The 23,919-nt window shown below is 48.1% G+C and overlaps 4 protein-coding genes across 4 annotated transcripts; 3 read left to right on the top strand and 1 right to left on the bottom strand.

Moving 5' to 3' along the window:
• Positions 1–155: 155 nt before the first annotated feature.
• Positions 156–2,181, top strand: F4813DRAFT_250253 (Clavaminate synthase-like protein). Its single transcript, XM_049240140.1, has 6 exons — positions 156–358; positions 408–660; positions 719–949; positions 1,004–1,071; positions 1,121–1,290; positions 1,349–2,181. The coding sequence occupies exons 2-6, from the start codon at positions 417–419 to the stop codon at positions 1,791–1,793; spliced, it is 1,158 nt and encodes a 385-aa protein (XP_049095592.1). The 5' UTR covers positions 156–358; positions 408–416; the 3' UTR covers positions 1,794–2,181.
• Positions 2,182–11,217: 9,036 nt separating this feature from the next.
• F4813DRAFT_250031 (uncharacterized protein) lies at positions 11,218–14,332 on the top strand. Its single transcript, XM_049240138.1, has 3 exons — positions 11,218–11,530; positions 11,596–12,821; positions 12,874–14,332. The coding sequence occupies exons 1-3, from the start codon at positions 11,456–11,458 to the stop codon at positions 13,739–13,741; spliced, it is 2,169 nt and encodes a 722-aa protein (XP_049095591.1). The 5' UTR covers positions 11,218–11,455; the 3' UTR covers positions 13,742–14,332.
• A 2,321-nt stretch (positions 14,333–16,653) lies between these two features.
• F4813DRAFT_250014 (ammonium transporter) lies at positions 16,654–18,863 on the top strand. Its single transcript, XM_049240137.1, has 4 exons — positions 16,654–16,957; positions 17,084–17,415; positions 17,504–18,095; positions 18,149–18,863. The coding sequence occupies exons 1-4, from the start codon at positions 16,876–16,878 to the stop codon at positions 18,724–18,726; spliced, it is 1,584 nt and encodes a 527-aa protein (XP_049095590.1). The 5' UTR covers positions 16,654–16,875; the 3' UTR covers positions 18,727–18,863.
• Positions 18,864–19,949: 1,086 nt separating this feature from the next.
• F4813DRAFT_373957 (tRNA synthetases class I-domain-containing protein) lies at positions 19,950–23,782 on the bottom strand. The gene is made up of 3 exons (XM_049244875.1): positions 22,855–23,782; positions 20,607–22,798; positions 19,950–20,550 (listed from the first exon to the last, which is right to left on the bottom strand). Exons 1-3 carry the CDS (start codon positions 23,568–23,570, stop codon positions 20,144–20,146), a joined length of 3,315 nt encoding a protein of 1,104 aa, XP_049095589.1. The 5' UTR covers positions 23,571–23,782; the 3' UTR covers positions 19,950–20,143.
• Between the last annotated feature and the right edge of the window lie 137 nt (positions 23,783–23,919).

The following is a 23,919-nucleotide window of genomic DNA, read 5'->3' as shown; positions in this document are numbered from 1 at the left end:
TGCTGTACAAGGCGCACCTCCCGTGTCTTGTAGGTATCTGCAGAGTTGTGCTTTCCAGCTAGCCAAAGTGTGTAGAAGTCGGTAAGGAGGGTTTTGATGGTATAAGGTTTAGGTATGTTCCATTCTACGAAAGTGCCTTCTCTTTCCTTCCCTACATAGTGTTCTTAGATGCCTATTATCTAGCCTGGTTGTCAGATCAGAAATTCTCAACTTTTCTTCAACCATTCTCGTTCTTCATCCTTCACTTCACTTCACTTCACAACTCATCCAAACAACTGCAGATCTATCAACCCAGCCACTAGACTCTCTTATTCGTTTCATTTCACTAAAACGCCTTTCAGGAACTCAACCACTCTAGGTTCGTTGATGGTATGACCTGCTATTGGATGCAACTAACATATTACAAGACCATAGATATGGATTCCAACAACGGTCCAGTCCTGTTTTCCTCAGGAAACGCATTGCTCCATGCGGAGTATCCCTTACATGCTAACCCTGCCTCGGAGGGATTGTCTGGTCTCCCCATGGACTTTCCCGCTCACTCGGGTCAGGCGTTTTCCTGGACAGGAAATCAAGTCAGTGATCATGAGCTCCACTTCATCTATCATTTGACCGAGAAGAACCTGGCAGAGGTCAATTCCGCGAAGGATCACTTCAAATGTATGTCTTCCCCAAAGTTTCCTTCGGGGCTTCTCCTTAATTAACATTCGATGTCCAGCGTTGGAACTGGATGGTGATCTAGTCAACCGGGACAATTTCCCCCTTCCCACACTCGGTCCCAAGCTAGATGAGCTTAGTCATGATATTCACAATGGCAGCGGCCTCTGCGTTATTCGTGGAATCAACCCGGAGGACTACTCCGTTGAAGACTTGACCATTGTCTGGCTAGGTATTCAAGCATACATCGCTGACCAGCGAGGATGCCAAGACCACCGAGGCAACATGCTTGGTTAGTATACGGGTATATGACCTAGATATCATATCGAGCTGACATATTTCTTAGTCCACATCGTGGCAGACAACTCTTCTCAGCTGAAGTTAGGCCACCACCGCCATTCTACCTCTGCTATTGTAAGTTGGATTGAACAGTTGCATCTTCACATGCTTATAATGTATACAGTCCTTCCACAACGAGGAGGCGGGCGACGTGGTCGCTTGGTTGACTCGTAGCACTGCAGCATCCGGAGGCAAGTGCATCGTTGCGTCGGCTTATACTATCTACAACATCCTAGCGGCCCATCGTCCCGACATCATTCGCACCCTTGCGAAGTCGGATTGGCCATTTGCTTTGTAAGCTCATTCTATATTCAACATTGTTTGTAGACGACACTAACATTTCCGATTCAAGTCCGCGCTTCCAATGTCGACCCATATTATTCCACCACAACTCGAGGCTGGTGATGAATTTTGGTCGTACGCCCCTATTGGGAAATGCCATCCACCCACGCCCAGAGAATCTCCCAAAGCTCAATGATCGCCAGCGCGAGGCTCTTGACGTGGTGGAAGCGATTGCCCAAGCGGTCCAACTTGAGATCAAGACCCAAGCTGGCGACATGCATTTCATCAACAACCTTGCCGTTCTCCACAGACGCGAAGGATTCGTCGACGGCGACTCTCCTCAGCATAAGCGGCACTTAGTTCGCATGCGACTACGCAGCTCGCAGCATGGGTGGGACATACCGGACGAACTGAAGCGGGAATGGCATGATGCATTCGACGCGGACACCTACCAGACGTGGCACCTGGAACCGATGCCTGGCGACGTGTTCCCCCTTCGTAAGTACACTAACTAAATAATATGGCCCACGATGCCTACCTAGTAGGGCGGGTGCCCATGCACTGCATCTCACGGGGAACGGTTGGGATTGGGAAAGTTACCAATGGGGTTCCGGCTCACGGAGGTTAATACGGAGATAAAAGGGGGTTTCATCAATGGTTTCTTCTCGGGATGTGTCAACTTGCGGTTTTCTTTGCTCTAGCTCTGGTTGAGCTACCTAATAATTCGTCGACGATGCTGGGGTTTGAGAGGAGTGTGTCTGATCCCTATAACGAAGCACGATCCTTTGGAACATAGCTCTTTACTAGGAGTATACGATATGTCCGCCGGTTTTGAGACTACTTAACATAAAATTATCACTGTCCCTACCTAAGTACAATAGATACAGATTTACTCAACCTTTGCAAAAGGGAGGGAAAAAACTCTTTTTTTCCCCGGTGTTGTTGTAGTCTGGGCCGTTCTCCTCCCCGATCTCCACAATCACCAAACGATTGGCCACTTTGCATCTCAGTGTTTGACTTGGCAGGACAATTTTTTCTTTGATTCTCTTTCAATACTACTACGTACCGCCCCAAATCATAGTTGCAACATGGATGCTGCACCAACCGGGATTTAAAACAGAATTGCGCGGACAATACTAATGGCTGCAGCTGTAGTCTAGTTCTCTCGGGAGCTAGGAACGACGACGAACGACATTGGTCCAGAGGGATAAAAATACCTAGGATCAGATTTTAATTCATCAAATTCTGTGGTAACAACGATACAGTAGCCGTTGTCAAGCTGGGCCTCGACTCTTCTTTTTTTTCTCCCTTTCCCCCTTTCCTCCTTTCCCTTTGGCTTAATAGAGGCCATAATGGTAAACCAACAAGCATATCAAGACGAGATGGTTGTCTATATGCCCCATGCGGAGCTATATACTAGTAATCTATAAAAAGCGCGTGTTAAGATTTCTTGGATTGAAACCTTTTAGTAATAACCAAAGTAGGCCTAGGCACGGCTCTTAACCCCATACCCCCGTCCCCATTGATACCCTCCCAACTCCTTGGTTTCGTCCGGACGACCGTCGAGATCGGAGATCAAAAGCGGAACCCACATGTGTGTATATACTATGTATGTATGTAACCTATGTGCCACGTACGGCTAAGCGTGACGGCGCGTGTGTGTGCCTCTTGTCTCGCTCTCGCCCCTGAATAGCGGATATGCGTAGGTATGCAGATATGTACCTAGGCCAAGTAGTTCGGGTGAAACGGTCTCAAGCTCTAAAACTTAGGTCTTCTCGAGATGCAGCTTGTCGAGATCATTTTGATCGATGTGCATGCAGCCGGTGACCGCCGTTAACCACATAAGAGTATATTATATAAGATGCTTGTGGAGGAGAGTTACGGGCTTGTAATCCATCTGCAACCCATTGAACTCGTTATTAGTGGAGTAAGACATACTATGAAGAGTCTTCTGCTAGCGCTGCTACGGTAGTTTTTGCCGTAGACCACTCTCGTACATACGTACCTAGCATAGGTAACCTAGAAGATAGAGAAGCGTACTATGTAATAGGCGCATAGGTGGCGTTTCCTCGTTGCGCTTGACCCCTTGTAGTCCCTCATCCCTCCTGCTCGCTCGCTTACTCCACTGCAGGATAGTATTTCTATTACATAGTACATGGTACATTTAAGCTTGTCCGGATGCTATTATTCGTATTAGACTTGCAGCATGCGTCGTAATGCAGTTCCAGGGAGGAAAGTAGGTACATGATATGTAATGTTTGTATATACGGAATTCGACATCGCCGTAGCGGCGGTGGACTCGATGCCCGGTTCGATTTGCCACTCCGGCTCCCATCCGCCATCCGGTAGCAAAAAAGCCCATGGCGCATGGGTGCATTGCACTAGGTTAGACATTATCCACATTATCCACAACAGAGAAGGATTCAGAGGATGCAGAGAGTGCAGAGGGTGCAGAAGAATGTGTAACTCATAAGATTCCGACTCGCGGCTGGCCGCTTGGATCTGCGAAAAAGTAGCATCTACAAAGTGGCAGCCGCTGTAGTACAGAGCAGTTACATATATACCTAAGGTATGTAGTGTTCCGTCGCATATGCAAATAAGAGGCGGCTACCTATTATTTAAGAGGTACATGTACCTAGATATGTAGGTAGAGATTTCAATAGAGATGGTCATATTCGACTTTCTACTCGTCACATACCGTTATATTATATATATATGATAGGTATTTCGTTATGTAACATATTTCGTTATGTAACATATTTCATTATGTAACATATTTCATTATGTAACATATTTCGTTATGTAACATATTTCGCAAGCCACCTCCTACCGCCTTCTTAAGTTCTGCCACCGGCTGTCTGGTTTCATTACCCGCGGGATGCCAAGCCTCTCCAGCCACAGCACTTAATTAACAACCTGGGTCTCATCACATATTGCATTACGACTAACTCACGTGGCCTAGTGGCCGCCATCCTTCCTACATACCTACCTACCTCATTCAATGTTCCTTCCACGTTGGGTACACTTATACACTTCGAGGCTTAAGAGGCTTGGGGAGGCTTGGGGAGGCTTGAGAGAACATTTGTTGTTTTCCCCATGCAAATATATCAACCAAAGAACGTGCAAATAGAAAGCCACCTTGTCAGTCTAAGACTCTTAACATTTTTATATCGACACTTTGCAGACTGCCCGCTCTTTCTCAAAGAGGCGGTCGGGATTTGAGATTGGGGGTTGTTTCTAAGGTCTGGGCCGTAATGACGATCAGCAAAAAAAAGAAAACGTGCAAATATAAGTGTAAGGTCTGGACTCTCATCTATCTCTTACTATATACGACCCACGCACGTTATACACACGTCAGGATGTTGTCAGCTCACCCACGAAGGTCAAGCCTCGAGCTGTACATATACGTTGACCATAGCGTCCGGGGAGCACGATCACTGGATCGGGGCAGACGGAAATAGCGGCCGGCACCTCATTTGGTACCATTAATTCGCCTCAGCACTAAAAGGGGGCACTATCATATCTCATAAAACACTTAGAAATCGTTGAGGGAAAAGTTGGAGGGGTAGTGGAACTAGTAAAAAGAAAAAGACCCTCTGGTCGGGTTCAGTTGAACTCGAGAATGATGAGTTCGTCTTCGCGGATGCGGAGCTCCAGCTATAGCTCTCTATACGAGTTGCCGCTTCTACAACACCGCACGTAGCTGTTTATCTGAAAAACCTCAGATCTCTTCGACGTACGATGGGCCGCCTACGTTGCGCAACGCCTGTGGCACCCGAATTCCCAATGCTCTAAACGCCGTGTTTTCGGATAGCTACGCCTTGGCTAGCATATCCAAATGTACACGCATGATACAGGATTGGAGTATAAATACATCTGGCACCGGTGTAGTAACGCCGGACGCCTCCGCGGGTACTGTAGCGTGCCGCCGCTAGCAAGTACCTGGTTGCAGTAGACAAGTCAAGCACACCTCCAACATCTCTGCTAGGCATGTGCTTGCATCCGCCCTTCAGATCTGAGGCATGGGGTTAAGGCTAGCTGGGGCCAGGGCTAAGGAAGTGGGTATGGGTATGGGTACTTTTCTGCAAGGCCTTCTTACATGGGGATTGGACGCTGCGACGGTCACCGGTACAGGGCTGCCAGCTTGCTGCAGAGGATGTGCTGCTCTCCATGCACGGGTTAATCACTGTAACCTGTCGGGATGCAGAGTTTCCAATGTCTACCTACCGCCTACTGCATAGGCGAGGACAGCGGCAACCTGACGCCCTGCTAGCTGCTAGACACACCCACGTAACCCATAGACGAGCCAAGGATTGCTGTCTCTCGTCGTCGGGGGCCACGACGCAAAGCCAACGAAAATGCACAATGAGGAGACGATAGGGAATCGACACCTAAGCCCTGTTACAACACGACCGGTCAACGAAAAGGCGACGATCTCAGCGGATTCGAAACGTGTCGATGAGCACGTGTGTTCTCCGTATCCGATAAGAAAAAGGGCCTGGCCCGTTCGAAAAAAAGAAAATTCCCAAAAAAAAAAAGGAGTGATCGAGACCAACGCGATGCTTCTATCCAACCCTTTTTGCTTTCTAGACAGTCCTCGACAGAATTTATGGTGGTGTGACACGAACTCGTGAACTGTGCGCAGTGCTTGCAGTCGGGATTCCGGATCATGGTACGGGCGTACCTATTAGAGACTGACTTAGGATTGTCGATCCTATAGAAATCGTAGTCTCGGAATGCGAGACGCGAGAGGCGCGGTTGGGTACAAAAAGTGACTAGGTAATGAGACCGCACCACGGGCCATTACCGTCGCGTGACTCGTTGAGAGTTTGACGTAGAATGGTCCCATTTCATAGAAACTAATTTTATTTCATTTTATTTTCGGCAATTTCTACGGCGTGTCGAATCAAGTCAGCTAATCCTCTACGTCCGCCGATGAAGTCGGATATAGGAAATGGAAAACGGAAAATGGAAAATGGATATTAAAAGTAAAAGTTAGGTACATACATAGGTAGTTACCTATGTATGTAGGTACTATGTAGGAAGACAGGGGGGACAGGGTTAAAAGGTAAGACTGCTTGCTCATTCGGCCTTACTGCCCAACCCATTCCCATGTGGATGTCGATACGCGCACGCATCTAGAACGGCCAAGAAGATCTTTTGAAGGGCGAGAGCACTTGGCCCAGAAGTACTCCCTACTCTTACACGTCTTATACGAACAACTCGGACTAGGATGCGTCCTAAATGGCCTTCGGCTAATGCTATCGGATAAACGAGTGGTCAGCAGGTAGCCATACGCAACGATATGTAGACGCCTTGTACGTCTCTACATACCTCATGTACGAACCCCGAAGGTATCTAACATCATGTATGTAGGTAGGTGTCAGGTAAGTAGTAAGTTGATCTTAGCTACCTAAGGGAGGGTGGTACCTATTAACCTGACATCTCTGAGGTCGAATCGGCGGATTTTCTTTCCCATCCCGTTCTCCTATTGTCTGTCAACCCATAGCATTCGAGCTCTTCTTGACAGAACCAAATAGAATTCCACGGTATAATAGGGATATGCCATATCAGTAGACATGCATCGGAACGCTCCGGATATGCGCAGTCACACAATTACTGGCCGTCCTTGCAATGCCTTCTGACTTGGGGTCTTGATCCACAAGCGCTCCAATGGTTGTTCTGCAAGTTTCGATTCTGAGAAAGCGACATAGAAATCCCCGTAGGGAGAGCAATCCAAGCAAAGTGACGTCTTAATAACTCTAGCCCGATTAGACCTACGTAAATCGTTAATCGATATGGTCCTATTCGTATCGACGTGTCCATGGGAAGATTGTCTTGTTGCCTTTGCAACGCACCAAATTACACTTGCCCTCAGGTCTTTCGAAACCAGATCATCGTAACTTGAAACAGGTTTCAAGTTGAACCAAACTTGAATATCATTGAGATGTGATGTGTAAGCTATACAGCCCAGCCTCGGTAACCCGGCTTACAGGCGGCTATCGTGGACCAGTGTCAAGAGGATAAGCTTCGTCTCGACACCAGTTTCCAGCACCCGGACTTTATGAGAACCTAGGATTAAACCTAAGATTACTTCCCGAAAGGAACGTGGAGTTTCGCCGAAGACTATTAACTTCTAAAGAATAGAAAGGCACTCTTGATATCTCGGGGGCGAAACATGGCTTGAGACTCCGCGAGGCCAATTCTTGAGAGACCAATCCCGAGCTGGGTTCTGTGAATGAGGACGAGCAAGCATTCAACTTAACCAAGTAGGATGTGGACGAATCTTTATACCAACTAAATAGCATCCCTCGGCGATCGTCGGAGATGATAACGCGGGATTTGGCCGTCGTCAGTTTGTGCGACAGTCCGATCTAGAATGTTGTCGTCTACTCCAAGATCCAGGCCGTGTTACAGCACCGCGGTAATGGGTCGGGTCGAGCATAAGCACTAGCAGCCTGTTACATACTCAAATCTCGGTTATCCCGCGTGATCGGCGAAGTTCCCATCGTGTGGTTTATATAGGTTCGTAAACTGGTGGGTTGGCCTAACCCCCCTGGCAACCAATGAACCTACCTATGCGAATCCGGATCTGGACCTTGTGATCCGCCACTACTACGACGATGGGGGGCTGAGATCGCGCTTCCCTTGCATAATCTGATCTAATATGCACGAGCGAGGACGAGGCGAGCCTCTCGCTACGTACTAGGAGGGAAAACTTTATAGAAGGCTTGGTAAAGGTACGTGCCTGACAAGCGAGGGCCGGCTGTACATATGTGTATGTATAATGGCACATAATTTTCCCTTGGAAATGGCGTACTGTTTTAACCGATATTATGTAGATGGACGGTTAGCACACGCATACACACAAGATAGCCTAGGAGAAGAGTCTCTAGAAATAGCGTCTAGCTCTTTCTATGGATAGTCATTATTAGTTTATAGTACTACGGTAGTAAGTATTTCAATTCCAGGATAGCCCCCTCCCCCCATTTTTTCTCCATTCGGACACACACAAATACCTAGGTATGAAGACATTATGACGTTTCCACGGTATACATGCTGTACGCTCCCGGGATCGATGGGTTCGTAGATCATAGATATATCCCGGGCGGGTTGGGGTCTGGGGGTAGGTAAATACAGCCGGTCGTGGGAGACGGAGACCCTTTCAACACCGCGAGGGGGTGCTGCTGAACGGGCTGGCGGTGGGAGTTACACAGTCATCTGTGTTAATTGCTTAGATGGAGGTTTTGCATTTGTGAGACCGGCTCGTGGTAGATGTGCTTCCTTTCGTATGTACGGGTGTTGCTGCCGCCCTCATGCTTCTGGTTCCCATGCTACATTATGTGATATTGCAGAACGTAGAACTGTAAATACGTTGTATGCTACACCCCCTGGATGTTGGGGGCTGCGATCCGTGGTAGGTAGCTTATGCTGATTAGTTTTTATATGTCAGGGGATAGGTAGTGACTGCAGGACGAAGACTCTTGTGTCTTATGCCGTTGCGGAACAAGTTTTACTGTGAAGACTGTATTGTACACGTATTTATCAGAATGCTATACCAGCGAGAGTGGAGACAGACCGGAAATTATGTCTTATAATGTCTCTCCCTCGTTGAGTAATAGCTAGGTTTTACATGGGTGCGAAGCAGTTGCCGAGGCATTCCCCGATCATCGGGGTTATCCCGGTGTTGATAATGATATACCAGGTTTATGTGGAAATGCCAGCCAGCCGATGTTGAGTCCATAGATAGCGAGCTTTGATACGCTTCGACGAGAAGAAGTGGTAGATAATAGTATATAGGCCATTGAGCGTTTGGCCTAGATACTACGGGCTATTATGGGAACAATGATAATTTATAATTAGGCCGCCTCAACTTGTCACAGTCAACCGCTTCCAGAATGAAAGCCCTGCATACATATGTTGGATGTATCCCTGGAATGTGCCACTATAGGGTAATATGAGGTAATGATCTCGAGAGTCGGGGAGTTGGTATATGGGCGGATCACATTAAGGGGTTGTCTACCTCTTAACCCAGGCTAAGCCCTATAGATGTAGATTCAGGAATATAAAAGAATGGAATGGTTACAAGCCTACAAGAGCCCATAGCCTGACAGTCGTTTGTCATTCAGAGATGAGGCGGGGTTCTTGTCCTCGGCTTTGGGCATAAGGTGCTTGACGATTAGGAGCTATGCTGGAAGGTAATAGATCGGATTGGCGAGTAGTTGAAGGACAGCATGTCGTTGTTGCTAAATACTACTACCTAACCATGGGTGAATACTTGGCTACCTGTATGTATAGGTAGATAATGGGACTGTTTTACTTATAGGGCAACTTCGACCGATGGGGGTAGCTATGGCGTATGATTTACCCCTGAGCAGATCTACTAGGGGGTGGTTGGTTTCCTAAAACTTGAGATTAACTAATAGAGCATAGTTATGTCAACTCAAACAGAACTTCTTATTTGGAATAGAATGACGCTCTAGAAGTAGTGAGTCGCTGAGTGTTTGTTGATTTCCAAATCATGAAGCGACGGAAGACCTTGTCTCATTGGAATTGCCCCGTTAGCACAACTACTTAAGTTGACACTTGAGACTGTGGAGGTATGAAAGAAGCTTAACATGTTAAGGTTCTTCAAAGCTGGCATCCTCATTGCGACGGATTGATCAATAAAGGGGTTTGTTTGCAGAAGAGCCCCTATTAGTTTTTATGCAATATTATCCTATCTTTACCACTTCATTATAGATATCGTGAAACGTTATCAAATAAATTTCTACAGTGCCAAGTCGTCACTCTGTACGTATTGGTAGTATCCATGATACCTGAATTCTCTGTGGTATCTATTCTACCTGCCTTACTGACCGCCCTAATACTTTATTAGAACTACCTGTCGTGAGGCGATGTGGCTACCCCCTTGGAGTAGCTACTGCATGGCAGGTTTATATAAGGAGAGTATCCATCCTCTTATCCTTAGAAGGGACATGAGTTGCAACAATCATCAATACATACATATATATACCAGAAGCTAGGTCCCTATCTCTAGCCGTATGCGCCTGCTGTCCCTGATACTACTATATGTTATTTAGTTGTGATACTTCAATATTGGACCGCGAGATGGCTTCAATAACGTCGAGGATGGTGGCACAATACTTCTAACGTGAATTTCAATAGGTCAGACTAAGATAGACACGAGATGGTCGGAAAGACCTGGCTAGGAGAAGTCGTCGCATATAATTCCAAATTCTATACGACGAGTATGATATAACTACCTGTTATGCGTAAGAGAAGAGAAGCATCTTAGACCATGTGGGGTTTAAACATGCGATTATTGCAGCCCCTTGTCCTCTCAAGCTGTTGCCTGACAGCGCGTCTGCATTGTCTGACCTTCATTCATTGTGTCTGTGTATTTTCTAATAACTAGTTGTATACCCCTGAATCCGGGGCATATAAGGCTATACTCTTGGTTTAGAGAGTTACTGCAATATATTCATACCACTTCACTTAGATATACTATATCACAATTAAACATAACAAGAAGAAGAATATTCTTGTTTGTTGTTAAAGCGGCCTATCGTTTCTGGATAATTCATCTCTATCATGCAGTGTTTGTGACGTGAATTCTTCTTGTGAGATACTCTTAGGAACTAAAGTTACTAATTAAGGTGAGTCTATTGTTTGAGATTTCTATAGGATTAGTCAAAGTTATACAGCTTACATAGAAGTTACCCCTGAGAAAGAAAGGACTGACTCTTATTGGTGAGACGTCTAAGTAACTGCCTGGTACCTAGATCTAGTTAAGGTATCTTAAAGTACCAGTTACACATTGTGCAAGCACGGACCACAACATCTTGACCCACTGTCATCCCACTAGTCGGAGCTATATAATTGGCGGGGTAATGTTGGAGATCCCTTAAAGTTGCTTTAGTCGCTACAAGCTTTGCAGCTTCACCTATCGTTATCAACTCTAATTCATGTTGGTCTCCACCGCCATGCGTCAGGCATGTGCATATTGTTATGACTTCCAGAAGTTACGACGCCTTGCAAGACTAAAGAGCTTCCACCTACAATAATTATCTGCAATATAACCTGCAATAATTAATCCGAGCCTCCTCTCCCATCATCTTTCCTTAGCACCGAATCCACTGATAAGCACCGGTGGCCCCTGGCAATCTGTGATGATATGGCGAAGGATACGAGCTCCGTTGGGGGGGAGCTCCAAGTGAGCAAATGCTACTGCGAGACCGGCCGCAAGAGGGTAGGCATCTCGTCCACCTTGCTTATTGAATATTTGAACATTCTCGCTGACCTTGTTGTTTGTAGCATCGCATCTCCATGTCAATACAGATACCCTTCGAGGCTAATCACCCCGCAGGGGAAATCAACCTGAATAGCGACGTGGACGAACAAAGTATCGACGATACTAGTGATTCCGAGGAAGCCATCGAAGATGACGACATTCATACACTTGACAACGATAATGTTATGGAGGGTGTGACGCAAATGGATTTGGAAGATGATCTGGCCTTTATAGAGGCTCTAGAGCCTAACGAACCAGAAGATTTATCGACAGATGGGCTCTTCGACCCTGGAATGGATGACTTCGATGACTTTACCGACCAGGAACCCACTACGGAGCCGGATGGCGCATTAGAAGAAGAAGGGCCGCCGCGGATCGCAACATGGAGATTGAATCTTACGGCACTATCACAAGTCTACAATATCTACATGGTGGCATACACAGACAAGATATACGTCTCCCGTCCCCGCAGCTGCATTACGAACTCCTTGCCTGCTGAGCCTGACCTTATCTTACGACCTCAGCCTAGCGCGATGGGTATTGGAGTTGGCGGGTACTTAGATAACATCTTCCCGCATCAGGTAAACCATCTAGTCGTTGGTGATCTTGGCGATGAGGAAATTCTACTGCTTGCCTACGATGATGGCGATGTCATCGGATACTACACTCGGTCTATCGAGAACGAGCTCCTGCGCCGTGAGAGGGACGGCCGGGACATCGAAATCGTTCCCGAGCCCTTCTTTCACGAGAATGTCGGAAAAAGCGCCTGGGGTCTTGCAGTTCACAAGAACTCTCGCCTTATAGCCGTTAGTTCTAACGCGCACAAAGTCTGTGTTTTCGTGTTTGCCTTAACCGGGAAACATTATAGACATAACCCAGGAGTCGACTCAGTTGAATTCTTTAGAAACGTCGATAAGAATCTAAATGGTGACCCCTTGGAATCATCAAACAGCAAATCCTCACCCGCTAAGGAGGCTGGGTATGTGTCTTCGCTAGAAAAAGCAATCCGGCGTCGAGATGCCAACTGGCGAATTATCCTAGACACTGGTATAGGAGGGGCCAATATTCCGAATGTTGCATTTGGTAACGACGGCAAGGGGGAAGCGGATAAGGTTGTAGCAATAGATATCGAGGGAAGGCTTTGGGTGATGGACATTTGGCACTTTGGCGGCCATCCTTTCGTCAAGATCGAGGACCTCTACTCCGCTCGCTCGCGTAACGTGAGGTTTTATTATGACACTTTCCGCAAGTGAGTTCGCCCCATGTTGTTATGACATGATGAATATGCTAACAGAAGCCAGGCCTCGGGGCTGGGGTGTTCTCGTACTCCCCGAAAGCAGTTTTCTCCCGGCAGCCGATTATAAGGATTCGCTGGGCCTAGAAAAAGATAATATTAGATTCATTTCCCACGAGAGGATTGGGAACTGGTTTGATATCAGCAAGGCCATCAAAAACGTGAAAAACAACTCGTGGGTGCATCCGTGGGTGAGATGGGATAAAATTTCGCGATTTTCGTTCAACCCTGTTGAGCACAGAGGTGTGCCACCTGGGGGTTCATGGTTTGAATTTGACCACAGGATGAAGGTCCCCGAGTTAGGCACCGCGCAGGAGTTTCGGCCAGGGAAAACCGACTCTAAATATATTGAGGAGCCCAAGACCATTCTCACGGATGGAAGCAGTATTCTACGAACATACGAGGTCGATCTCGAGCTTCGCAGTTTTGAGGAGGGTGGTATAGGTATAATGTTTGAGAAAGCCATCGACCAGTCCCGACCTCCGCATGCAGTGACTCCAGCAATGAGAATATCTCATGAACGCCTAGCGAATCTCATACACGTCCCGGAACTGTCGCTAGTCGTAGCTGGCTCGTTGTGCGGGCGGGTGGCGCTTGTCACCTTGACGCGCCCCCCAAAGCAGTTCCTATTCAAACGAGGCTTCAAGGTTGAGGCTGTCCTACCCCTGAAACGGGATGAAGATAACGAGATGCGGCCTATCTGCCCCTTGCTAGGGGTGGCCGTCGGGCCAGTGCCATTCTCGGGAAATGTAGAACGAGCAACCGGACCTGTTGACCGAAGACGATACCGCATCATGCTGCAGTACTACGACCTTAGAATTCTCAGTTACGAAATATCTCGAAGCTCATTAACAGACCCTCTCTCTATTGTATGAGGGTTACGGATTTCTTCTCTTCTGTACAAAATCATTTTCAAGATACCCAGGGTTTCGTGGGATGTTTTCGAATCGAGGCTGGGCTAAACCAGCAGGCGTTTAGGTTGCATATGGACAAGGGAGGACGGACGAGGCTCTTGAAATATCTGTCATGTTGCATGGCGTTCCCGCGAAGGATTGACAAAGGAATTAAAAAGGCAACAAACCGGAACAGATTGGCATGAATGAGGCATGACTTGCTTAGCTTAGCTTTTCAGCTATCATGTGGCCAGATGTATACTACGAAATGTCACGACGACTAACCCGTGGGGGAACCAGACCATCCAGACCGGGATTGGTTTCTAGAAAATGCCACCCGGACTAGGGTAATTCGAGATAGTTGAAATCAGGTTCACGCTCGCTTTCTGGGCAAGACTCTTACGTATCAAAATTATGCAGTGACTTACAAGCTAGGCTTTACTAATAGATGGAATTCCGAGAGTGAATTGATACTCGTATGATCAAGCACGTTAGTTAACGGAAAGGGTATTATACTTAGCATTACCTGATTTTCAAGATATAAATCACGATGGTTAATGATGTGAATCTAGGATACTACATATGTAATAACATGCATACGTAGGCTGAGGTAGGTACCTACCTAGGTTACCTCTATGTATATATTCAGATCTGATGCCAAGACGCGATTTCGTAGGGCAATGATAAATCAATAGAAAAGCAGCAACTTCTGATTGGATGAAAGATCAAAGATAAGGCTTGAGCTAGCCTTTCCCTTCAAAGTTAGAGCGGTGCGGGTCGCTTGGTTATTTCCGGGGACGTGTGGGGCGAATTTTGTCATTCAACAAGGTACATACGTAGGTATGTATGTAACTTTCCTGGCTTGGGAGGCGAGCGGCCCGGTGACGGATACCTACGTACGCCCATGGAATTCAGCTCCTCAGCCCAAAGCGGTATTAATGTACTAATCTCCGGCAGCCTCGTGCGTTTTCCTCGGTTCGCGACACGAGACTGTGGAACGATGCGGTACCGTTGCGGGTAGGTATGTAGGTACATACATAGGCGACTCGGGTAACACCAACGAACTTATATATACATAGTTTAGGTACATAGGCATGTATCTGGTTGCTTGGATGTGACTGGCTGAGACGATGCAGACGGTGGTAAGGTTCTGTTCTAGAAGGATGCCGAACATAGGTACCTAGGTAGGTACATGGCGTTGGACCGAGAAAGTTGGCGTTCGAACATCGATAGGTAGGTAGGTACATATGTACATAGTCGATGATCCGAATGGTGCCCCGAGCTGGAAATTGTTAACGCGGTACTTGGAAGCAATTGGACCTGATGTCGATCCCGCCACTAATGAGATCGAGGACTGCGAGGCTCTACGTAATAAAGAGAAGAAGAAAAAATGCCTCGTTTACTCGTTGTAGGTATTTTGGGGTTGACGAGCGCGGGATGCGTCAGCGATTTGAGTTAACTCAGCCGTTAGCATTGGCTTACATGGATGTGAAGGGATGGCAATAGGTAGGTACCTAAGTAAATACATATGTACCTAGAACCGGTCGCGAATGTTTCAAGAACTTGCGGCTAGTTAACTAACTAACTAACTAACTAACAGGTAATCGATCTCTCAGCCCCATCGCGCGACTCATCCACATCTAGGATATAGCAGAGATAGGAATTGTTCGGGCTGAAAGCCGGCGCTCCCATTCGTCTGCGTCGAGGGCGTTGCAAATGGTTTGCAGGGTAGCGGACAAACTATTTGGTAACAGATACGCCCGTCCCACGCGATCTATGTATGTAGGTAGAGGCTCGAGCTTCTTTTCTGGCTTACTATTACTAGAGCTTACATATGTATGTACATAGGGGACCTGCATTGATGGACCCTTGGACTTGGGTTTGACGACAACGGTGAGAATATCGATTTCGTGGGTTTTTATATCGTAATGTTGTTTGGGGCGGAGGATATGGGATATGGGATATGGGATATGGTATCCATCATCCTGCCTTGCCTTGCCTTGCCTTGCCTTGCCTTGCCTTGCCTCTATGAGGTCATGCAATGCGGCAAGTTAGCATCACCACTCGGATCTTTTAGCCCAAGGCAATTGGGGGCGTCTTGGTCTTAGTCGACGTCCAGTAATATAAGCCCCTGGCGCTGAGGCTGCCGAGTTAACTACCTAACCTATATACTCCACGCACCCATATTACCGAAATGTATGTACCTACATATCTAACCTAGGACGAGAGAAGGACGACGCTATAGGTAGGTAGGTACATACATAAGCGGCAATGCTAAAGTGGATATGGTAAGAATTTATCGGAGATGCAGCTGTAGCATATGAGGGATGGAATTTACAACCACATGCCGCTGCAATATATTGGATGTAACTAGGTCTGGTCTTTCTTGCGTATACTATTTAATAGTACCTACCTAGGTAAGGGTTCAGTATTAATTGCATATATTCCCTTCGTCATGAGGCTACAACTACAGTCCCTGGATAAAAGGTCTCTCTCACTTGCCCTGGACCAGCAATGCCGCTCAAATAACGACGCCTTTCATATGTAACTAGGTAGGTAGGTATGTACATACAAATTCACAAGTACATGCTCCGTGGGCAGATGGGCAGATGGGCAGATGGGCTAGGTACATGTTCCCCGTAAATACGAAAGTACATGCGTGTAAGCCTCCAGTGGAGCAGAGTTACCCAAGCAAGGTACCTATGTAGGTATTGTACAATACAATACATGGGGGTTCCGGGTTTGGGGTGCAGCACCTACAAAGTAGTACCTTCTATGTAACTGCTCAATTACATACAGTTACAGGTAAGACCGAAACATCTGATTGGTCCGACGGTTATCTATCTTCCCAAATTTGGTTCCGTCTTCTGTTAAGGTCTGGCCGGACGCTTAAAGTTCTCAATTCAAGTCTATAAAAAAAAATTAAAAAAATAAGAGTCCACTTCGGCCTGCCGCTTCTCATATATGTCGCCTCGATCCCCATGCTGCATGTCAACCGAGTCTGGCGGTCGTCTCTCTTTTTCTTATTTTTACTTTTTCTTCGCACAGAGGAAATTGACCCGCGGGCTGTTGTTTAACCCGCCGACTCCCCGAATTTCTCGACTACTACCGACATCATGTCGTGGTCACCCTCCTACAACTGGACGGGTGCGCCCGCCGAGTTCGACGGCAGCAATCCCGAGACCGGCGGAGATTCTAGTATGTTACTTACAATCGCAATCGAAACCACCAATCTCACACCAGAAGAGAAACGAGAAGCGAGAAGCGAGAAGCGAGAAGCAATGCGCGCGTAACCAGACCGAAACTAACACGATTCTCAAATAGGCACCGAAAACTTGAACCAATGGTACCAATCAGGCGACCAGGCCTTCATCATCGTCTCGGCATGCATGGTCTTGCTCATGGTACCCGGCATCGCGTTTCTGTACTCGGGGCTATCTCGACGAAAGTCGGCCTTGTCTCTGATCTGGGTCGTCATGATGTCCTTCAGCGTCATCATCTTCCAGTGGTACTTCTGGGGCTACTCGCTGGCCTTCAGCTCGACGGCCACCAACGGTTTTATCGGCGACTTGCATCACTTCGGTCTCATGAACACCCTCGCGAAGCCTTCGCCCGGATCGCCGCTCATTCCCGAGTTGCTGTACTCTTTCTACCAGGTGAGTTTCTAGTTATTTTCTTTTTCTTTTTTCTTTTTGACATTCAACTTTTTGACATTCAAAATGCCATGGCTAACGTATGATCTAGATGATGTTCTGCGCTGTGACCGCAGCTCTCGTCATCGGCGCGGTCGCCGAGAGAGGTCGCATGCTTCCCGCTATGGTCTTCGTCTTCTTCTGGGCCACGCTCGTATACTGTCCCCTCGCCTGCTGGGTTTGGAATGTTAACGGATGGGCCTTCAACTACGGTGTTCTCGATTACGCCGGAGGTGGGCCCGTCGAGATCGGCTCCGGTCTGTCCGCTCTGGCCTACTCGTGGGTTCTCGGCCGCCGCCACGAGAAGATGATGCTGAACTTCCGACCTCACAACGTTTCCCTGGTCACGCTCGGCACCGTCTTCCTTTGGTTCGGCTGGCTTGGATTTAACGGCGGTTCTGCGTTTGGCGCTAACCTAAGGGCTACAATGGCATGCTGGAACTCTTGTCTGACGGCTACTTTTGCCGGTATGACATGGTGCCTGCTTGATTTCCGTCTTGCGAGGAAGTGGTCGATGGTTGGGTGGTGTTCCGGTGTCATTTCTGGCCTCGTTGCTGCTACGCCTGCGTCTGGTTTTATCCCTCCTTGGGCGTCGATCATCCTGGGTGTTGTCACTGGTGTCTGCTGTAACTTTGGCACTAAAGGTACGTTAGATCGAAACCACTGTAACGATTTGTACTAACACGTTTGAAAACAGTCAAGTTCCTAGTCAGAATCGACGACTCCCTCGATGTATTCGCTGAACACGGTATCGGTGGTATTGTTGGTCTCATCTTCAACGCCTTCTTCAGTGCGAACTATATCATCGGCCTGGACGGTGTCAACAACGGAGTATTTCCCGGCGGTTGGATTGATCATCACTATGCCCAGTTATACATCCAGATCGCCTACATCGTCGCCGCCTGCGCTTATTCGTTCGTCATGTCCGCCCTCATTGCCAAGCTCATCGACCTCGTACCCGGTTTACACTTGCGCGCTACGGAAGAGGCCGAGCTCCTGGGTATGGACGACGACCAACTCGGCGAATTTGCGTACGACTACGTTGAAGTGCGCCGAGATTTCCTGGCATGGACCCCTGCCAAGGAAGAGCCTACCGCGGACGGCCACAGAATTATCCCGCAGCACGGAATCGAAGAGCATCAACACATGGCCAATACGAACGGCCTAGCTCTCGAGAAAGAGCAGGAGAAGCTGGGAGCTTCGGCCAGAGCCCCCGCCAAGGAGACCGCTGCCGAAGACGCTGCTACGCAGGGCAGCAGGGGAAGCGTAGAATAAGCCTCTGCTTCGTTTACTTGCACCTCAACTGTATTAAAACCCGGAGGACCACGGCCCCCATCATCATCGACCGTTGTTACCATTACACTACACTATTTAGCATAAATTGCGCGTGTGTTATTACATAATACCCATCAGTTCTTTTTTTTTTTTCCTTTTTTATTATTCTCCGTCTAAGTCGGAGTTCGTCGGACAAAAAAAAATATTCTGCCGGGAGGGGCGGGATGAATGATTTGTTGTCATCCTTGAAGGCATGGCGTCTAGGCGTTGCTATTACTGCGGCTTCTCTGATATGAGAAATAGGTAGGAGGAGGGAAGATGTTTGTGACGATTAGAGTTGAATGAGAGAAAAGGATGGATACGATGTATTGTGAGGGTCAGGGTGAGGGTGAGAGATAGCATGCTGGCTGCCCGGTTATGTACATAAGGTATATACTGCCTATACTTCCAATAACCAATGCAAATTCTTGGAACATTTTATCATGAGCGGATTATGGTGTTTCGTGATGGTTTCCGGTGTAGTAAGTCGGTAAATGTGCTCGGTGTGCTAGAATCATGGCATCGAAATAAGTTCTGTTTAGACGAATAGTGTAGTCGTTATTCTGCACGTCCGTTTACTGTTTTATTAACCCCTGATTACCTCCTAACCTAGGTAGTTAATTGAGCCAAAGAAGTAGTACTTACTATCACATCACATATCGCCTGAACACTTGTATGCTAGTTATAACTACCTCAATAAACTATACATACTCACAGCACAGCACAGCACAGGCCGATCTCAGCCGCCTTTCAACTCAACTGCTCTAACCTCTGTAGAACCAACCCCCTGCGCCCCCTCCCTGGGGCCTGTCTAACTGCGGAAGGGGACAGCTAGCCAGCCAGCTGAATTAGCTTAGAGTGCCGACTACGTGCCGTTTACTATGCACCACTTGCTACTTATTATACTAGGTAATTATACTATAACTACTATGTAACTACCTATTCTATAACGTGATAATGGATAACTACCTAGGTCAGATGGTAATAGAGCAGCAAGTTCGGGTAAGGGATATATATAATATATATATATATATATATATGTGTGTGTGTGTGTGTGTGTGTGTGTATGTAGACTTATCCCATCAAACCACAACTAAGTTATACGGGTAGTTTGCTTGGTTTTCAAGTCCTGGTTTACTTCACATACCTATGAAATCTTCACACCACAGCAGTAGCGATATCGCCAAGACCACGACCATTTCATTGAAATTTCCTTGTTTCTTCTATTTGCCCTATCTCTCATCTCTATCACTACAAATCCGTAGCACAAGTCTCAACTACAACTAACCGCACCCTATTTCTTCTTTTCTCACATCTCTTCCTCCCGCCCCGAGACAACTCCCCCTAAACAATCTTATTTAAAAATCCACGCACCCCTCTATTCCAGCTTCAGTCCCTCAAACTGCTTAATTGTGCCCTCAAAGCCCTTGGCCTCGGATTCCAGGTCGGCGAGCTTCTTCTTGTCCGCCTCTTGGAGGGCAGCCGCGACCTTCTGCTGGTAGTTGGTGTCGGCGAGGAGTTTCTGCTGCTTGGCAATGGCGGCGCGCGTCTTGTCGAGTTTCTTGTTGGCCTTGGAGATCTCGTCGTCGATGTCTACGCGTCCCTTGACGTGTAGGAACACTGCCGCGGCGCTCGACACGGGGAACGCCACGCATCCGGTGGGACGCACGTCTGATCCGGAGATAACCTCGATTCCGGTCACGCCCTTGCCGCTGAGCGATTTGATGGATTGGACCTGCTCCACCGCGGTCTCGTGCGCCGTCTCGTCATAGGTTTGTATGAAAACTGTAGATATTCGTGTTAGTATAAGCTCGGGGATGCAGTAAGTTCGGACAGGTTACCTTTAGCTTCGTCCTTAAGAGCGTATTCGGACATTAATGAACGGATACCCTTAGAGCAACCCAGGACGAGTTCGTAGGCAGCCTCGGCCGCGGGGTTGTCTAGCTCTGGATCGTACACGGGGTATCGAGCAAGCATGATTGATGGAGTTTCATCGCCGGGTCGGCGCGGGAGGCGTTGCCACAGTTCTTCTGTGAGGAAAGGCATAAAGGGGTGAATCAACCTTAGCGCGTTGTCTAGCGCAGTATATAAAGTATTGACAGCCGAGCGCTTCTCCTCTTCTGTGCCCTCCTGTATGAGAGATTTCGAGTTTTCTATGTACACGTCACAGAGATGGTTGTACCAGTACTGATACACCGTCGTCGTTGATCTGTTGAACTCCCGGTTCGCAATAGATTCGTTTATCTCCTTGGCGGCGGCGTTCATCTTGTGTAGAATCCACTTCTCGGCAAGGGATTCCTTGCCGGTAGGTTTCCCGGTCTTCTCGGGAACGAAGTCCTGTTCTAGCTTGCCGAGAACAAACTTTGCGGCCTGGTAAATCTTGTTACAGAATTTCCTGTAACCGTGCATGACCTTGATATCGAAATTGATATCTCCTCCACCGGTCGTGTAGTTGACCATGCAGAATCGAAGTGCGTCAGCTCCGCATTGTGGTATACCCTCGGGGAAAGCCGTCTTCTGGTATTTCTTGGCCTTCTCAACCTCGCTAGGGTGGAGGTTTCCCATCGCCAGCTTCTCGTGGAGGGTTTCTAAGGGAATCCCGCTGATGACATCGAGAGGATCTATAACGTTACCTAAAGATTTGGACATCTTTCTTCCCTCCGAGTCTCGCACGAGTGAGTGGCAGTAAACCTCGCGGAAAGGAACCTGTCCGACCAGCTTAAGGCCAAGCATGATCATTCTTGCGATCCAGAAGAACAAGATATCCCATCCAGTTTCGAGGATGCTAGTTGGGTATAACGACTCCAGGTCATGAGTCTTGTTCGGCCATCCGAGGGTTGAGAACGGCCATAATCCGGAAGAAAACCATGTGTCGAGCACATCCTCGTCGCGCTCTAGCGTAAACTTCTTTCCTGACAGAGCCTTCTCAGCCTTCGCTTGTGCTTCTTCCTCTGTCCGCCCCGAGAACCACAACTTGTCGTCCGCCCGGTCACCTGTCTCGCCCTCAACATTGGCGAAGTAGACAGGGCATTGGTGTCCCCACCAGAGTTGACGGGAGAGACACCAATCATTGATATTCTCCATCCATCTGTAGTAGCTGTTTTCGGCCGTCTCGGGCTTGATCTTGATCTGGCCATCTTTCACCACCTTGATTGCCTCGGCAGCTAAATCTTTCATCCTCATCCACCACTGGGGCTTCATGATGGGCTCGATTACATCCTTGGACTTCTCGCAGAGGGGCACCTTCATCGGGTTGTCCTTCTTATCTACGTACAACCCACGCTCCTTAAGAGCGTCTTGGATAGCATACCTTACGTCGAATCGCTTCTGACCCTTGTAGGGGCCGGCATTCTCGTTCATGAGACCATCATCGGTCAAGATGTTGATGAACTCTAGGTTGTGTCGCTGACCTAGCGCAAAATCGTTCGGGTCGTGAGCCGGGGTAATCTTGACGGCACCAGTACCAAATTCCTTGTCCACGTAGTCATCCGCCACGATCGGCATCAAACGGCCCTCGATGAAGGGGTGGACAGCCTTCTTGCCCACAAGATGCTTATACCGTTCGTCATCAGGGTGCACGGCGATGCCTGTGTCACCTAGTAGTGTCTCGGGACGCGTCGTAGCAACCTCGATCGTCTCATTGGAGCCTTCAATAGGGTACTTGAAGTGGACAATAATTCCAAATTCAACCTTCTTATCATATCCAGGTACGTCGAGGAGTGTTCGCCCGGTCAACTCCTTGTTGATGACCTCCAAGTTGGAAAGCGCCGTGTTAAGCTGGGTGCACCAATTGACAAGACGGTTCGCACGGTAGATTGTTCCCTCCTCGTGGAGCTTGACAAAAGTCTCCGTCACAGCCGCACTTAAATTCTTATCCATAGTAAAGGCCTCCCTGCTCCAATCGGTCGAGCCGCCCATCTTACGTTGCGCGTTATTGATTCGCTTATGGTAATCCTCTTTCCAGTCCCATACGGTTTCCACAAACTTTTTCCTGCCCAAGTCATGACGGGTCTTGCCTTGCCGCCTCCATAACCTAGAGAGTAGTCAGTATACGTACCTGGAAAAGAATAGCAGGGTAATGGCACGAACATGTTCTCGACGACGCTCTGGGTGCTGATACCGGCATGATCACAACCAGGTAGCCATAGCGTTGTCTTCCCGTGCATGCGGTTCCATCGGATCATGACATCTTGAAGGGAATTACCTAGGGCGTGACCCATGTGTAGCGCTCCCGTCACGTTGGGAGGTGGTATGACGATGACGAAAGACCCTTCCTCCTTGACCTTGCCGTCCGGGGCGAATTCAGGCTTGAAGAAACCCGACTTCTCCCACCACTCATACCAAGCACTCTCGACAGCAATCGGGTTGTAGGCCTTCAACTGGGGGTCGTCGAGGGATCTAAGTCGCTTCTTCTCGCCGGCGGGGGTTTCCTCGACGTAAGGGGGAAGAGGCTCTTCTTCGACCTTGGGAGCTTTAGGCTTCTTGTCCTTTGCCTTAGCACTTGCGGCAGGGGCAGCTTGTGCGGCTTTGGCCTTCTTCTGCTCGAACTTGGCAGCCTTCTCAGCCTTCTTCCTCTCCTTTTCTAATTCCTTCTCAGTCTTAACCTTAGGTTCTGCATTGGCTGAAGTCGAAGCGGCTCCGGCATCTTGACCCGAGGCGTGCACGCCGGCACCGTCCGACCGTCCCGCAGCTTCTTTCACGGCGTCTTTAGTATCGGCGGCGACTGGAGGCGGGGCACCTTCGCCAACCTTGCTTGGGCCCTCGGACGCATCAATAGGGTTACCACGGGAGCTATTTGTAGCCATGTTGGCGCGAGTGAAGTGAAAGGTTGATCTGCACGGCGGCCTGCGCACCCAGAGTGCCCTAAGAAATAACCTAGACAACTTGACGGTGTTGAATGGAAAATTAGGGGGAAATGATTCGTAGCATTGGGGTTGGCTAATACCTTAGGTATATAAGTCGACTCCCCTTCTCGAAAATTTCTTGACTCACACAACTTTGACTCAGTAGAAAAAAAGGTACCGCTTACGGAGGGGTAACTGCCGCTGTCAGATAACATTATCGATAAGATAGACTATACATGTGTTATGGCGGGGTGATCTTATATAAGACAGTACTATGTACTTCCCTACCTACAGTATACCTAGGTAGGTA

The sequence above is a fragment of the Daldinia decipiens genome, assembly GCF_022478715.1.
Source record: "Daldinia decipiens strain CBS 113046 unplaced genomic scaffold F4813scaffold_45, whole genome shotgun sequence".
NCBI lineage: Eukaryota > Fungi > Ascomycota > Sordariomycetes > Xylariales > Hypoxylaceae > Daldinia > Daldinia decipiens.
The sequence above is the reverse complement of the archived record's forward strand: the minus strand, read 5'-3'. Positions and strand labels throughout refer to the sequence as shown.